This window comes from Salmo trutta, chromosome 9 (genome assembly GCF_901001165.1).
Source record: "Salmo trutta chromosome 9, fSalTru1.1, whole genome shotgun sequence".
Taxonomy (NCBI): Eukaryota; Metazoa; Chordata; class Actinopteri; order Salmoniformes; family Salmonidae; genus Salmo; species Salmo trutta.
In genome coordinates, this window is record NC_042965.1 from 1368437 (window position 1) to 1386363 (window position 17927).

At 42.4% G+C, this 17927-nt stretch overlaps 1 protein-coding gene across 15 annotated transcripts in view; it reads left to right on the top strand.

Moving 5' to 3' along the window:
- LOC115199715 (ataxin-2) overlaps nucleotides 1-17927 on the top strand; it is a 31915-nt gene that overhangs the window by 994 nt on the left and 12994 nt on the right. For 6 of the 15 annotated variants that reach the window (XM_029762061.1, XM_029762063.1, XM_029762065.1 and 3 more), the window contains exons 2-11: nucleotides 4797-4830; nucleotides 5107-5166; nucleotides 10460-10594; nucleotides 10874-10945; nucleotides 12092-12242; nucleotides 13410-13424; nucleotides 14339-14469; nucleotides 14614-14705; nucleotides 14881-15087; nucleotides 16732-16898. In XM_029762061.1, the coding sequence (XP_029617921.1) occupies nucleotides 4797-4830; nucleotides 5107-5166; nucleotides 10460-10594; nucleotides 10874-10945; nucleotides 12092-12242; nucleotides 13410-13424; nucleotides 14339-14469; nucleotides 14614-14705; nucleotides 14881-15087; nucleotides 16732-16898 (1064 nt within the window). Of the gene's footprint in view, nucleotides 1-3644; nucleotides 3784-4791; nucleotides 4831-5106; nucleotides 5167-6933; nucleotides 6969-10459; nucleotides 10595-10873; nucleotides 10946-12091; nucleotides 12243-13409; nucleotides 13425-14338; nucleotides 14470-14613; nucleotides 14706-14880; nucleotides 15088-16731; nucleotides 16899-17927 lie in introns of those variants that run through there. The other 9 variants (XM_029762072.1, XM_029762071.1, XM_029762076.1 and 6 more) reach the window with 7 other exon arrangements.

Genomic DNA, 17927 nt, shown 5'->3' on the forward strand with positions numbered 1-17927 from the left:
ATTCATGCCATTGTATCAGCATCAAATGGTATTATTGGATAAGTCGGCTATTTCTAGCTACCAATATGTAAGCCAGGGGTGTATTCATTACGGAAACAGTTTACCATTTCAGAACCAGAAGTAAAAGGAGCAAACGAAACAGAGGGACCTACCTGAATTTGTCCAATAGAAACTCTTGTTTGAGTTTCTGTTTTGAGTAAATGGCTTGTTGCAAAACGTTTTGCACAGAATCAGCAATGTGATAATTATACTGAACAAAAATATAAAATGCAACATGTAGTGTTGGTCCCATGTGTCATGAGCTGAAATAAAGGGTCCCAGAAATGTTCCATCTGTACAAAAAGCTTTTCTCAAATTTTGTGCACAAATTAGTTTACATCCCTATTAGTGACATATCTCCTTTGCCAAGATAATCCATCCACCTGACATTATACGCTGGGGACAATAAAAGTCCATTAAAATGTACAGTTTTGTCACAACACAATGCCACAGATGTCTCAAGTTTGTCCACCAGAGCTGTTAGAGAATTGAATGTTCATTTCTCTACCATAAGCTGCCTCCAACATTGTTTTAGAGAATTTGGCAGCATGTCCAACCTGCCTCACAACTGAAGACCACGTGTAACCACGCCAGCCCAGGACCTCCACAACCAGCTTCTTCACTTGTGGGATAGTTTGAGACCGGACAGCTGATGAAACAAGACTATTTCTGTCTGTAATAAAGCCCTTTTGTGGGGAAAAACTCATTCTGATTGGCTGGGCCTTTGCCCAATCATGTGAAATCCATAGATTAGGGCCTAATTTATTTATTTAAATTGACTGAATACCTTATATTAACTAACTCAGTAAAATTGTTGCATATTGGGTTTATATTTTTGTTCAGTATATGTTTTCATACAGGGTGTTACAAGAAAGCCCTATACATACGCTGCCATAGATTTTTAAAGTAACCTGTTCTTGGTGATGCTGCCTTTGTTCTCGGTTTGGTAAAAAAAAAGTATCTTCGAAATGTCCTTGGTTCAACAAAAAACACAAAAATATGAAATCCATGTTTTGTACAGAGTGAGAAATGCTTCTTGCATGTGGGTAGATATGTTGTTTGCACTGTGTGATGTGCTGTCATCTACAGTGCCTTCGTAAAGTATTCAGACCCCTTGACTTTTTCAACATTTTGTTACGTTTCAGCCTTATTCTAAAATGGATAAAATAAAAATCCTCAGCAATCTACACACAATACCCCATAATGACAAAGCGAAAACAGGTTTTTATAAATGTTGGCAAATTTATAAAAACATTTAAACAGATACTTAAATAACGTTCAGACCCTTTGCTATGAGAATCGAAATTCAGCTCAGGTGCATCCTGTTTCCATTGATCATCCTTGATGTTTCTACAGCTTGATTGGAGTCCACCTGTGCTAAATTCAATTGTCTATATAAGGTCCCACAGTTGACAGAGTAAAGACCAACCCATGAGGCCAAAGAATTGTCCGTAGAGCTCCGAGACAGGATTGTGTCAAGGCACAGATCTGGGGAAGGGTACCAAAACATTTCTGCAACATTGAAGGTCCCCAAGAACACAGTGGCCTCCATCATTCTTAAATGGAAGAAGTTTGGAACCACCAAGACTCTTCCTAGAGCTGGCCGCCAGGCCAAACTGAGCAACCGGGGGAGAAGGGCCTTGGTCAGGGAGGTGACCAAGAACCCGATGGTCACTGACAGCTCTAGAGTTCCTCTGTGGAGATGGGAGAACCTTCCAGAAAGACAACCATCTCTGAAGCACTCCACCAAATCAGGCCTTTATGGTAGAGTGGCCAGACAGAAGCCACTCAGTAAAAGGCACATGACAGCCCGTTTGGAGTTTGCCAAAAGTCACCATAAGACTCAGACCATGAGATACAAGATTCTCTGGTCTGATGACACCAAGTGTCACGTCTGGAGGAAACCTGGCACCATTCCTACGGTGAACCATGGTGGTGGCAACATCATGCTGGGGGATGTTTTTCAGCGGCAGGGATGGGGAGACTAGTCAGGATCAAGGAAAAGATGAATGGAGTAAAGTACAGAGAGATCCTTGATGAAAACCTGCTCCAGAGCGCTCAGAACCTAAGACATGGGTGAAGGTTCACCTTCCAACAGGACAATGACCCTAAGCACTCAGTCAAAAGAAAGCAGGAGTGGCTTCGGGACAAGTCTCTGAATGCCCTTGATTGGCCCAGCCAGAGCCTGGACTTAAACCTGATCGAACATCGCTGGAGAGACCTGAAAATAGCTCTGCAGCAACGCTCCCCATCCATCCTGACAGCTTGAGAGGATCTGCAGAGAGGAATAGGAGAAACTCCCCAAATACAGGTGTGCCATGCTTGTAGCGTCATACCCAAGAAGACTCAAGGTTGTAACTGCTGCCAAAGGTGCTTCAACAAAGTACTAAGTAAAGGGTCTAAATACTTATATAAATGTGTTTCAGTTAATAAGTAGACCAGATCTAGCTGCTATCACGTTGGTGTCTACTGAAGGGTTGGTTGTTTAACAAAACCGAAGCGTGCTCAACTATGGGGCAAAACAGACTGGACTTGGCTTAGATGGTTGCCAACATTTAAACTATATTTCTCCAATGTTTATTGAAAACATAAATACATTTGCACAATGAGAACTTCTCTCATGCATTGTTAGTTAGCTAGCGATTTTAGCCATATTAGCATTGACATGAAATCAGTCAAAAACACCCCAAAACAAGACCTGGTATCAAGAACAAGATGAATCTAGCCGAAATTAGTCACAATTTTCCACGTGACAGTTTCTTGTCAATGTTGGTAGTTATCTGGCCATCCAGAATTAACATCAACTCATGGACTAATGACCCATTGAAGCGTGCGCATAATTTATGAAGTTGTCAGCTAACCCATATATGGAATAACCACCCCGTTAAGCAGACAGCAACTGACAATTTTTTTTCAATGGTAAATGGCCTGAGTGAACTGTCTTCATTTATCCACCATCTTTGGCGCTACATCGCAATACTTTCTGGAACATGTCACGAGAAGCGCACTCGACAGACCAGACCGGGGTTTGGAAAGTAAAAGGGAGAAGAAAAATTAGTCTCTAGTTCATATTTTCTCTAATTCAAAAGGCAAAATCTAGATTTGAGCAAATGTCTTAAGTAGCTGAACCAGTCAGTACTACAACCTTGTGAAAGTGACAAACGCATGTTTTCATTTTTTGTCAAACTAATTTATATTGAAATAGTGCCTTTATAGTGCCTGCACATGCGCAGCTCAACACGTAATGACTGCTAGACCCGTTGATTTGTTTTCTTCTATTGAAGAAGCAGTTTCTTGATGTCTTCATACTGTACTGCAGGGATCATCAACTAGATTCACCCGCTGGCCGATTTTTATTCTTCTTATTTTTCCTGGAGAGAATGGTCAGGGGTCCGGAACATGATTACAAATAATTTGTAGACTGTAAATTGAACGCAAAAATCCCAAACAGATATTTGACTAAAACAATAATTTCAAACCTTGCTTACATTTGTATACAAGCACATATGTCTCTATTATGCATGGGAATACGTTGGAACAGATTTCCAAAATTATTATCACTTCGAGCTGATTTGCTAGTGTTTTTACACTCTTATGTCCAATAGAAAACCTGAGGGGCCTAATAAAATGTGGCCCGCCAGTTGGGGAACCCTGCTGTATCGTCTTTGATGTGGCCGCATCATCTGGAAAGGACTAGTTCCTGCAAATATGTTGGGAAATGCAAGTTGTCTGGCAGCTAAAATGGTGAGGGAACTTCACTCTGTGCAAAAATGTGGATTAAATATCTTGCCGAGTTTTCACTGGATTTTGTAGAACCAACTGCAACTGGTCACCGAATCGGGAACGAAGAAAGTATTGCCAATAACAGTTGGAAAAATGTATTGCAAGGCTTTTCATTAGTGAACCTCTAACACGGGTGTCAATCTTGTCCCACGGAGGGCTTAGTGTCTGTGGGTTTTGTTTTTAAGACCTAGACAACCAGGTGAGGGGAGTTCCTTACTAATTAGTGACCTTAATTCATCAAGTACAAGGGTGGAGCAAAAAGCAGCAGACACTCGGCCTCTGTGGAATGAGTTTGACACTTGCTCTAACGGATATGGAGAATCACAAATCCCGTTACCAGTTATGTAGCAAGGCTATGTCAGCACACCACCTTTCTACGCAACGTTTTGCTTTTACATCTTGTTGCAAGATGGAGGCTTTGGCACCGACAATTGCAGATAAAAATAGCCTAGCTACCTTCAATAGCTTGCTACTTTTTTGTTGTGAAGTCACAATCACAGCAATAGTGTTGCAATCATTTTGAAGTTGTAATATAAGTGGGTGCGTGCGAGTGAGATAAGCGGGGTGGCCAGGGGGTTTGGTTCAAAGAGAATTTAGAGACCGACGACGGGCTTTCAACCTTGGTGTTGGCGCTGCTGCTTATGTAAAATTGTGCCCTTGAAAGATGACATTTGTAAGAACTACCGTTAACCCGATGGGCTTGATTTCAGTAGCATTTCAGGCTATTTTAACAGTGAACTATTGGCAGGACTACAGTACGTCACAGCGATGCTTGTGTTTTTGGTCATGTTTCACTTTGTGTTTCACTTTCACTAGCATGAATGTAATTCAAGTCACATATTTCCTAATCCAGATGGAAATTATTGTGTGTGGGAAAGTGAAGTAACCACGGCATAGTTAGTGAGCTGGCAATATTTCTAGTGAAACTTGCCCTAATGACAATGATATTGACCATTATTTTTGTCTTTATTCAGGGGACGGCATAGTGCCAAAGGTACTTCGGCAGCAGTAAGTTAAGTTTAATCATTTATTACATTTTTCTATCCCAATATTTCTATTGGGCAGGTGAAGTTGGAAGATAGCCTAGATTGTGAAATTGAACGGCATCTTATTTACTATTGGTTTCTTTTCTAATGAGAGAAAAAAAAACGGCACACTGGTACGTACTCAGTTGCTTGGTTTGTCACAGGCTTTGTCCACAATAAGTGCAGATGTTTTCTTTAGCGTTATTTTGTTTTGGGCTCTCAGGTTTGAATTGTATGATACATATTTTTTGTCTTTCAGGTTGTCTTCAATGGTGTATATGCAAACATGAGGATGGTCCATGTCTTGACATCAGTAGTGGTATGTTCCCTCCTGTTCTTATTATTCTTAGCTACCCCCATCACTTTATACATGATCAAGGCTGGCAAAACCAAACTAATTGAGGACATATTTCCATAGACAGAGGTAGCAGAGCAAGTTATATATGGAAGTTGTCCGTACTCCTCATAACAGGGGAAATACTGGACATAGTTTTAGTTAATGGTCGATGGAATCCTGATGACAGCACGCTACAAGAGCTGTCGAGTCACTGAAGTGGTAACATGGAGTCAAAAATGTATTGCATAATCAAGCAAGCAATAGTCACATGTTTCTCCACAAAATCTGCACTTGCGATAATTACGCCATGTGTGATTGACAGATGATACATTTGAAAGAACAGAGGCATCTGTTTTTCGGAGTGAAGCTGCAATTAATAAATTATTCAGCTTTTTAACTGCATGTTTTTTTAAAACTCATTGTTTTAAAGAGATTCTCTGGTACTTTTGTATACTTTTTAGTCAGTAGTTCTGAAAGTAACGCTCATGAAACAAAAGGGTCCCCGAAAATTGCGTACTACATCACATACAGTTGAAGTCGTAAGTTTACATACACCTTAGCCAAATACATTAACTCAGTTTCACAATTCCTGACATTTAATCCTAGTAAAAACCACTTTGTGGTTCACCACTTTATTTTCAGAATGTACTATTATTCTGACATTTCAGTGATTTCAGCTTTTTTTTCTTTCAGCACATTCCCAGTGGGTCAGAAGTTTACTTGCACTCAATTAGTATTTGGTAGCATTGCCTTTACATTGTTTAACTTGGGTCAAACGTTTTGGATAGCCTTCCACAAGCTTCCCACAATAAGTTGGGTGAATTTTGGCCCATTCCTCCTGACAGAGCTGGTGCAACAGAGTCAGGTTTGTAGGCCTCCTTGCTCGCACACGCCTTTTCAGTTCTGCCCATAAATTTTCTATAGGATTGAGGTCAGGGCTTTGTGATGGCCACTCCAATACCAACTTTGTTGTCCGTAAGCCATTTTGCCACAACTTTGGAAGTATGCTTGGGGTCATTGTCCATTTGGAAGACCCATTTGCGAGCAAGCTTTATCTTCCTGACTGATGTCTTGAGATGCTGCTTCAATATATCCACATAATTTTCCTATGTCATTATCCCATCTATTTTGTGAAATGCACCAGTCCCTCCTGCAGCAAAGCACCCACACAACATGATGCTGCCACCCCGTGCTTCACGGTTGGGATGGTGTCCTTCGGCTTGCAAGCCTCCCCCTTTTCCCTCCAAACATAACGATGGTCATTATGGCCAAACAGTTCTATTTTTATTTCATCAGACCAGAGGACATTTCTACAAAATGTACAATCTTTGTCCCCATGTGCAGTCGCAAACCGTAGTCTGGCTTTTTTATGGCGGTTTTGGAGCAGTGGCTTCTTCCGTGCTGAGCGACCTTTCAGGTTATGTCGATATAGGACTTGTTTTACTGTGGATATAGATACTTTTGTACCCGTTTCCTCCAGCATCTTCACAAGGTCCTTTGCTGTTCTTCTGGGATTGATTTGCACTTTTCGCACCAAAGTATGTTCATCTCTAGGAGACAGAACGCGTCTCCTTCCTGAGCTGTATGACGGCTGTGTGGTCTCATGGTGTTTATACTTGCGTACTATTGTTTGTACAGATGAACGTGGTACCTTCAGGCGTTTGGAAATTGCTCCCGAGGATGAATCAGACTTGGAGATCTACACTTTTTCCCCCCCCCTGAGGTCCTGGCTGATTTCTTTTGATTTTCCCATGATGTCAAGCAAAGAGGCAGTGAGTTTGAAGGTAGGCTTTGAAATACATCCACAGGTACACCTCCAATTGACTCAAATTATGTCAATTAGCCTATCAGAATCTTCTAAAGCCATGACATAATTTTCTGGAATTTTCCAAGCTGTTTAAAGGCACAGTCAACTTAGTGTATGTAAACTTCTGACCCACTGGAACTGTGATACAGTGAAATAATCTGTCAAACAATTGTTGGAAAACCTGCTTGTGTCAGGCACAAAGTAGATGTCCTAACCGGATTGCCAAAACTATAGTTTGTTAACAAGAAACCTGTGGAGTGGTTGAAAAACTATTTAATGACTCCAACGTATGTAAACTTCCGACTTCAACTGTATGTGCACCACGTCATTGCTCTCATTCTCACTCTGCTGTGTGTGCGCAGCTTGCTAGCTGTCACTCAAATTGTTTGGGCTAAAGCTTATTGCCTGGAATTCAAATTGCTAGGCGGGTGGCCCAGGTGGGGGAAAATATAGGGAAAATAATGCCGCACAGCTTCTAGTAAACAGCTTTCAAACTATTGATTTGTGGCTAATTGAGGTAAGACTAATTCTGCGTGTATGAACTAGGGCTGTGCGACATGGCCAAATATATTGTTCCCATTTTTGAATGCATTTGAATATTTTTTTTTTTATTATAAAAGTTCTAAATATGTTTTGCATGACCCAAGGATGGCAACCAATGATATATAATTTGGATTGTTGATGCTATGTTTTGGCCAATGAGGCTTTGACGCCACATTGGCTCTCCTCAGAAAAACAATATGGAATTCTACAGTATTTCAAGGACAAAATTAAATGTTTAAGTATTTCTTTGTGGTAGTGCTTTTAAAAAAAAAAAATACTTTAAAGGAAATGTTTTTGCTCACAATGTAATTTAAAAGTATGCTTTAATGTTCTAATGTAATAGACATGGAAAAAAAACAAGTGGACATGAGTAAATTAATTCCTACAGCTTACCAAAATATTTTTTACAAGGGTAGGGGTGTGCCAAGATGGAGGCGCGGTGGCTTGAAAATAGTGCCCCCCTTCAGTCAGCTGTGTGTGTGTGTGTGTGTGTGTATATATATATATATATATATATATATATATATATATATATATATATATATATATATATATATATATATATATATATACTGCTCAAAAAAATAAAGGGAACACTTAAACAACACAATGTAACTCCAAGTCAATCACACTTCTGTGAAATCAAACTGTCCACTTAGGAAGCAACACTAATTGACAATACATTTCACATGCTGTTGTGCAAATGGAATAGACAGCAGGTGGAAATTATAGGCAATTAGCAAGACACCCCCAATAAAGGAGTGGTTCTGCAGGTGGTGACCACAGCCTACTTCTCAGTTCCTATGCTTCCTGGCTGATGTTTTGGTCACTTTTGAATGCTGGCGGTGCTTTCACTCTAGTGGTAGCATGAGACAGAGTCTACAACCCACACAAGTGGCTCAGGTAGTGCAGCTCATCCAGGATGGCACATCAATGCAAGCTGTGGCAAGAAGGTTTGCTGTGTCTGTCAGCGTAGTGTCCAGAGCATGGAGGCGCTACCAGGAGACAGGCCAGTACATCAGGAGACATGGAGGAGGCCGTAGGAGGGCAACAACCCAGCAGCAGGACCGCTACCTCCGCCTTTGTGCAAGGAGGAACAGGAGGAGCACTGCCAGAGCCCTGCAAAATGACCTCCAGCAGGCCACAAATGTGCATGTGTCTGCTCAAACGGTCAGAAACAGACTCCATGAGGGTGGTATGAGGGCCCGACGTCCACAGATGGGGTTGTGCTTACAGCCCAACACCGTGCAGGACGTTTGGCATTTGCCAGAGAACACCAAGATTGGCAAATTCGCCACTGGCGCCCTCTGCTCTTCACAGATGAAAGCAGGTTCACACTAAGCACGTGACAGAGTCTGGAGACGCCGTGGAGAACGTTCTGCTGCCTGCAACATCCTCCAGCATGACCGGTTTGGCGGTGGGTCAGTCATGGTGTGGGGTGGCATTTCTTTGGGGGGGCCGCACAGCCCTCTATGTGCTCGCCAGAGGTAGCCTGACTGCCATTAGGTACCAAGATGAGATCCTCAGACCCCTTGTGAGACCATAGGCTGGTGCGGTTGGCCCTGGGTTCCTCCTAATGCAAGACAATGCTAGACCTGATGTGGCTGGAGTGTGTCAGCAGTTCCTGCAAGAGGAAGGCATTGATGCTATGGACTGGGCCGCCCGTTCCCCAGACCTGAATCCAATTGAGCACATCTGGGACATCATGTCTCGCTCCATCCACCAACGCCACGTTGCACCAGACTGTCCAGGAGTTGGCGGATGCTTTAGTCCAGGTCTGGGAGGAGATCCCTCAGGAGACCATCCGCCACCTCATCAGGAGCATGCCCAGGCATTGTAGGGAGGTCATACAGGCACGTGGAGGCCACACACACTACTGAGCCTCATTTTGACTTGTTTTAAGGACATTACATCAAAGTTGGATCAGCCTGTAGTGTGGTTTTCCACTTTAATTTTGAGTGCGACTCCAAATCCAGACCTCCATGGGTTGATAAATTGGATTTCCATTGATTGTTTGTGTGATTCTGTTGTCAGCACATGCAACTATGTAAAGAAAAAAGTATTTAATAAGATTATTTCATTCAGATCTAGGATGTTATTTTAGTGTTCCCTTTATTTTTTTGAGCAGTGTATATAAATATATAAAAATCATTGGTGGCAACACATACAGTCAAAGGGTTTTTAATGAGGCTTTGTCCATTCTAATTGTTAATACTGTTCAATGAAACTTTAACAAATTTGGAATATAGTGGATACTTTGAATATAGTGTTTGACATGACATAAAATGAAAAAGCCAGGGAGAGGTTGTGACAGGGTAGGAACCAAAGTGTTGGCTGTGTTTCCCAGTGGACACTAATGTTATCTCTTATTGTTGCTAAAATTTTCATGCTTTGCCTATTCCTCTTCGATTTAGAATGTACCATTTGACAAACTGATCTAGGCATACACCAGTACTGGTATCGGGATGTATTAGCTAGCGATTAGCATTAGTGGCTAACATGATTTATTTTAGACAACTCGCTAAGAAAAGACAAACTAGCTGTTTACAGACAGTAACAAACGAATATTGTGCTTACAGAACACTTGTGGATTTATATTAAGACGCAAAGTGGAAAGCAGCATTGTCACCATCTGCAGCATTGCATCTTCACTGCATTCATTGACCATGCAGAGTCACTGTGAGTGGTTGTTGTGACTCGGGGTGGTAGCAAAGATGGTGGACAAATGAAGATAATTCACTCAGGTCGTTTACCATTGAAAACAAAAGGTCAGTTCCGGTGTACTTAACAGGGTGGGTCTCCCATAGACACCTATGCAATAGCAGCTGGGTCTGGTCTACTTAGTTAATTTACTTTCATTGAACCAGAAAAAAAAAAAAAACAGTTAGTGGGGTGTCTTGCTTTCTCTTCCATCTCTGGTGGTAGCGCAATAAACAGCTCTCCTTGAGTGACATGCGGCGGGGCTTGGTGTTTGGAAGGAGAGAGGGAAAGACATTATTGCACAGGACGGAGTGGCATAAGACACTTAACAAACCAAACATTGAAATACCGTTATACAAGGTAAAGTAAAAACCCAAACCAGCCCGTGCATCAATACCAGTATATAGTAAAATATGGTGTACTGCCCAGCCCTAGTATGAACTACACATTGACACATCCAGCCCAAAGCGAGAGGTTTAAAAACATACTTACTAGTCAAAGTTATGGAGCATGTCTTTAAAATGTGTTGTTCAGACTGCCAATGGAGTTATTCCTAGCATCAGGGCAAAGGTCATAGTTGAGTTAAACAAAACAGTATAACTCATGTGTATGAAAATAAAATGTTTTTCTAATTTTCAGGGATCCAAATGCGAACTGAAGGTTAAAAATGGATTGGTTTATGACGGAGTGTTTAAAACATATGGCCCAGAGGTAAGGAGGATCATATAAAACAATGGAAACTCTTCAACATTCACCACAGTGGAATACATACTGCTCCATCCTTTTTCCTATTAGGTGACAAGCCAATTAATTGTTGTGGCTGGAGCAGTGTTCTGTAACCTGAGGTCCAGCATATTCAATCTTTCTTGGTAATAAAAAAAGGAGGCTTACATAAAAAAAAATATATATTTTTTTTTTTAATGGACCTTAAGCTCTATTCGGATGGAATAAGTTTTACTGGGGGAGCTCAGGTAATGTAATTATGTACACGAGCACCAATCACCACGTCATTTTTGTCCTGTTCGAATCTGCCATGTCAGTCATTTTTACTTGGCAGGAAGGTTATCACAGCTCTAAACCTGTTTTTCAGCAAACTCCAAAGTTCTCTGATAATACTAACAGTATACTGTGCGAATTGTCATACCTGTGTTGAGGGATATTTAGAGTTTAACAAGTGCTGCACCCAGTTTGGTTAAGAACAAATTGATGCTTAAAACAAATTGCTATGCACATAGCCTACAGATAAATGATCTGTTTTGTCATATCAACATTCCTAGTGCCATACTTCTATTTTAAAAGATGAAGGGGACGATATTGTGCCAATTAATAAATTACCAAATACATCAGGTAATGAAATATCTGCATAGGTTACAGTTCATGGTTCTTATTGATATACATTTAGACTTTCTGAACTGAAGGTCATTAGGCCTATATTTGAAATATCTTCACGCCTAGAAGAGCCTCCAGGCTTCCGTCATAATGATCAATTGTGAATGAGGATAAAAAAGAATTACAGGGGTAGTTTGGTTAAAACAAATCCTGTCTGAATCATCCAATGGAGAAACTGATATGCTGGGGTAATTATTACATAACCAACGTTCTATAGTAATTAGTCCCATGCGAATAGGGCTTTGGCCTACATTCAACATTAGGTTCAAGTTTAACAGCATTGTCGTTAATTCATTCAGGGTAAATGCATTGCATGGCTCAGTTACGGACAGTGTTCATAATCTTATGTCAAGCACACAAAACCCAAATAAATGTAAAACATAACCATGCATTTCCTCCAGGAAGTAGGCGAACGCAAGCATTTACAACCATAAGTGATTTAGCTCTCACCACTCTTTGTCCACCCAGTGTGACCTGGTCCTAGATGCAGCCCACAGGAAGATCCCTAAGCCCAGCGAGGGCCCACGACAGGAAGACATTGTGGAAAGCATCATCTTCAAGGCTTCTGATGTGGTGGTGGTGCACTTCAGAGACGTGGACCTCAATTTTGCCAGTAAAAGTAAGGCCTACTGTCAAGACCTATACACTCCAGGTTGTCACTGTCCCCTAAAGTTGACTGGATGCACAAATAGATGTTTATTTGTTGGCCAATACAAAGATTGTGCTTAGGGTTGTTGTCCTGTTGGAAGGTGAACCTTCGCCCAGTCTGAGGTCCTGATCTGTCTGGAGTAGGTTTTCAACAAGGATCGCTCTACTTTGCTCCGGTCATCTTTCCCTTGATCCTGACTAGTCTCCCAGTCCCTGCCGCTGAAAAACATTCCCACAGCATGATGTTGCTTCGACACAATCCTGTCTCTGAGCTCTACGGACAATTCCTTCAATCTCATGCCTTGTTTTTATTGCTCTGACATGCACTGTGGGACCTTATATAGACATGTGTGTCCCTTTACAAATCATGTCCAATCAATTGGATTTACCACAGGTGGACTCCAATCAAGTTGTAGAAACATCTCAAGGATGATCAATGGAAAAAGCATGCACCTAAGCTCAATTTCGAGTCTCATAGCAAAGGGCCTGAATATTTCTGTTTATTTTTAATAAATTAACCAACATTTCTAAAATCCTGTTTTCACTTTGTCATTATGGGGTATTGTGTGTAGATTGATGAGGAAGAAAATGATTTTACCTTCACTTTTTCTAAAATGGATTGTCTGAATACTTTCTGACTGCACTGTATATCACCTCTAAACCTGTCAGGGCCCATACACTTCACAGTGAACTATGATACTCTTTCTGGGAGTTAGCATTGTAATCAAATCAACTAGTGATGTGGCACTGTGTGAAAGTTAGATCAGGGCTTCCCCACTTCCAATTCTGAAGCATTCCTGAGTGTCCAGGGATCTGATCTTGGATCAGTGTTCTTGTTCTAGCCGACCCAGTTTCCAGCTGACAAACGGCAAATGCCACATGTTAAGGCTTGCACACGTCTGCCGATCATTTTAGATGCATACAATATCTCCAAAACGTGATGGCCATGTGCCATATTGAACAGCTAACCCATAACCTTATCAGTAACCCATTTGGTTTGAAAAGGAAAGAAACATAACTAAGGGGTTGGAATGGAAACCTCAAGGTTGGGAACCCTAGGGGTAGGCTAGGTTTAGGCTACCTGTCTTCTCTCCACTGACCTTCTCTTCCATGTCTCTCTCTCCTCAAATGGGTGTAGTCTCTACCGACACAGGTAATATGTCTGTTTTCTGCTCTTGCACTTTTGTTTGTTGACACATTTTCATTTTGAAAGGGACTAAACTGTCATATCTCTAAAGCTTTGCGGAAATGCAAACTCTGCTAATGGACAATCCTCATATTGAACTTGTTTCAGTCAGACTGTATTTCAATGGAGGACCCACCAGTACCCCACCCGAATCTCGTTATTCTCTAAAGAGCTTTATTCTTTGACTTACATAATGGCATGGACTAATACCCATGTCTTTATACTGTTGATGTCAGAAACGACTCCTTTTGCGGGCGTCTGTCCATTAGAAGTTTGATGGGTGTACTGTTAGTTCTGCAGTAAAGTAAAGCCAGAGGGGTGATTTTAGAAAAACAAAGTGTGATTTGGACGAATCTATTGAATAAATGCAACTGAACCACATCAAAGTATTTACACAGGTGTACAACGCAAAGATTTGTGCTGAAATATGGCACTTTTCTCTTCTGATCTCAAGTATAAGAATCTGGCTTGTGCATTCTAACATTAATTTTGCTTATTCAATCAATTCTGCCTTATCCCATTTCCAGGCAGGCCATAAGTCAAATATTTCATCCTACATGACTGCAATCTAAGTGCATGTTTTTTGTTGTTGCTTACCCTCATTGATTTCTGTACTCATTCTCCCTAAGGTCCACCCTTTGGTTTTGCTACCTCTGGGTTGTGACTGTCTAATGGCTAGCCTGACATGATCACTGCCAAAGCAGAGAGCGCACTTGCACTGTGTGTGTGTGTGTGTGTGTGTGTGTGGTACCCTCTTAACACCTGCACATTGTATGTGGTACCCCTCGACACTTGCACTGTGTGTGTGTGTGTTTGGCCCCTCTGTTTGCATGCGTGTCTGTCTACTGTATATAAATGTGAATGTGTGATGTAACATGTAGACAACTTCACGGATACGGCGGTGAGCGGCAGAATCAACGGGGAGCACAAGAAGGACCTGGAGCCGTGGGATGGAGGGGCACAGCAGCAGCACGTTGTCACAGGCAGCCTGGAGTCCCTAGACACAGACGTGGTATTGCTTTCCATTTAGTGCTCTGCATGTACCGGGGTGTGTTCATTAGTGCACACCGTAGCAAAACGCTGTTACTCCCCACTCACCATCAGTTTACGCCATCTGACCAAAAACCTCTCCTCTCTCTTTTTCTTCTCTCTCTAGTCTAATGGATGGGACCCGAATGACATGTTCAAGTACAACGAAGAGCAGTATGGCATCATGTCGACCTATGACAGCAGCCTGTCTACCTACACGTAAGCAGCACTCGCTTCTCTCATTCCGCTCACGCCTCGTACGGGCACAGTCAAGTGTATCAAGGAGGAACTTGCCTCATCCACTACCAGTGTGTAGCACCCACCTAGCTTTGTTTGTGTGTTTGGGGACGGGTCTGTGTCTAAGGTTTGCCCTGTGCTGTGTTGCCCCATGCAGTGTTGCCCTGGAGCGGGATAACTCAGAGGAGTTCTTGAAGCGGGAGGCACGGGCAGCCCAGCTGGCGCAGGAGATCGAGGCCAGCGCCACCTACAAGGCCCGCGTGGCCCTGGAGAACGACGAGCGCACCGAGGAGGAGAAGTACTCAGCCGTGGTGCGCGGAGAGAAGGGAGAGCGTGGAGAGCGGGAGCCACACACACTCAACAGGTGGGTCTCTCTGAGGGGGGGAGTTCAACATAATTATACTGAACACAAATATAAACGCAACAATTTTAAAGATTTTACTGAGTTACAGTTCATATTTTTTATTTAAATTTTATTTTATTTCACCTTTATTTAACCAGGTAGGCTAGTTGAGAACAAGTTCTCATTTAAAACTGCGACCTGGCCAAGATAAAGCAAAGCAGTGTGACACAGACAACAACACAGAGTTACACATGGAATAACATGGAATAAACAATAAACAAGCCAATAACACAATAAACAAGTCAATGACACAGTAGAAAAAAAAGAAAGTCTATATACAGTGTGTGCAAAAGGCATGAGGAGGTAAGGCAATAAATAGGCCATAGTAGCGAAGAATTACAATTTAGCAGATTAACACTGGATACATGTTGGTCACAGATACCTTAAAAAAAAGGTAGGGGTATGGATCAGAAACCAGTCCGTGCCTCATGCAGCGCAACACATCTCCTTTGCATAGTTGATCAGGCTGATTGTGGAATGTTGTCCCACTCCTCTTCAATGGCTGTGTGAAGTTGCTGGATATTGACGGGAACTGGAACACGCTGTCGTACACGTCGATTCAGAGCATCCAAAACATGCTCAATCAGTGACATGTCTGAGTGTGCAGGCCAGAACCTGGACATTTTCAGCTTCCAGGAATTGTGTACAGATCTTTGCGATGGGCCGTGCATTGTCATGCTTAAACATGAGGTAATGGCGGCGGATGAATGGCAGGGCAATGGGCCTCAGGATCTCGTCACTCTCTCTGTGCATTCAAATTGCCATCGATAAAATACAATTGTGTTGTTCGTAGCTTATGCCTGCCCATACCATAATCCCATCGCCACCATAAGGACACTCTATTCACAACGCTGACATCAGTAAACCGCTCGCCCACACAACGCCATACACGTGGTCTGCGGTTGTGAGGCCGGTTGGACGTACTGCCAAATCCTCAAAAACAAAGTTGTAGGCGGCTTATGGTAGAGAAAGGAACATTCAATTATCTGCATTGTATTCTCTGCATTGTATAACAGCATTGTATACACATTTGTGAACCAAATCTGAGAGAAATAAGCTTTTTGTGCATATGGAACATTTCTGGGACCTTTTATTTCAGCTCATGAAACATGGGACCAACACTTTAGGGAAAGGGGGAAACCTTGTTAATTGTACAACTGAAATGTCTTCCGCATTTAACCCAACCCCTCTGAATAAGAGAGGTGCGGGGGGCTGCCTTAATCAACATCCATGTCTTCGGCGCCCGGGGAACAGTGGGTTAAATACCTTGCTCGGGCAGAACAACAGATTTTTACCTTGTCAGCTCGATGATTCGATCCAGAAACCTTTCAGTTACTGGCCCAACACTCTAACCACTAGGCTACCTGCTGGTTGTAAGGGTTTCTACAGCCATGTTCAGACAGTCACTCGTAACTCGCTCCTTTAGTCATGCAGGGTTAGCATACTGGCAAACTGCAGTGTCTTCAAGCTCTTGTTCCATTGAACATTTCAGAAGAAAGCTTGTAGTTTTATTGCAGGATTCCACCAATTCACAACTCTGATTTGACATTGTGGCAGTTGCATTAGTTTGTAACTTGTCCCCCTGGGTCTCTGATCTCTCCATAGAGAAAACAAGTACATTCCCCCGGGCCAGAGGAACAGAGAGGGGATGTCATGGGGAGCAGGTCGTCAGAACTCCCCCAAGTTGGTCCAGAGCAGCAGCGGACCTCCGCGGTCTGGTGCCCATGACTACAGCCCCAGCTCTGGAGCCGACCAGCGGGTTCTCAACGGAGGTGAGGACCCCCTGTACCCTAGAGCACAGAACAATAATGATACCACACAATTACTGAGAATGAGATGGCACTATTGTCAAAGCTAGAGGAAGTATGTGTGTCGGGTCACCCTGGGAGAACCACAATTGCTTTTTTTTTTTTTGAATGCAATAATATTTAACCATTTAACTAGGAAAGTCAGTTAAGAACAAATTCTTATTTACAATGACGGCCAAACACGGACGACGCTGGGCCAATTGTGCGCCGCCCTATGGGACTCCCAATCACGGCCGGATGTGATGCAGCCTGGATTTGAACCAGGGACTGCAGTGACGCACACCTCTTGCACTGAGATGCAGTGCCTTAGACCGCTGCACCACTCGGGAGCCATTTCCTTGATTCCTTGTCATCTCGCCTCCTTCTCAAAACCCATTAGATGAGGTCAGAGGGAAGGGACCTCTGACCTTCTCATCCAATGGGTTTTGAGAAGGAGGTGAGGAGAGAGGACATGAAGAATCAAGGAAATGCAATTGAGATTCTCACCCTGAGTGGGTTGTTACAGGCATCCTATAGTTATAGGGCAGTTAGTTATACGACATTAGTTCTCCTTGCATGGGTCCATCTCAGACTCCTGAATCTACACAATCCCTCGTTTTCAGCGTTCCTTGTTTTCAGTTCACCGGTATGCTTACGAGTCTTCAGAACAGTTTTTCTTGAATATAAATCCTTTCCTTTTCCGGAAATGCAACATTTGAGTTAAGACTTTCACCTGTAGGATTCAGGTTATTCTGACACAGAATAAGCACTGTGCAAAGTGCAAAGAATACTGTAATCCTCATTTAATCCTGCAGTGTGATTTTTAATTTGAAACCTTTCTTTGACAATGAATATCTCCATGGAATGTGCTTGTTAGTCCAGGCCTATGTTTAATCTGTGTCTGCGAAACTGGCCCATATGGATTTGGCCTCGCGTTTCAGGGACTAGGGTCATCCTCTCATCCAAAAACCTTCATTACATGCATCTCGTCCTACATTAACAATTTGAATGTCA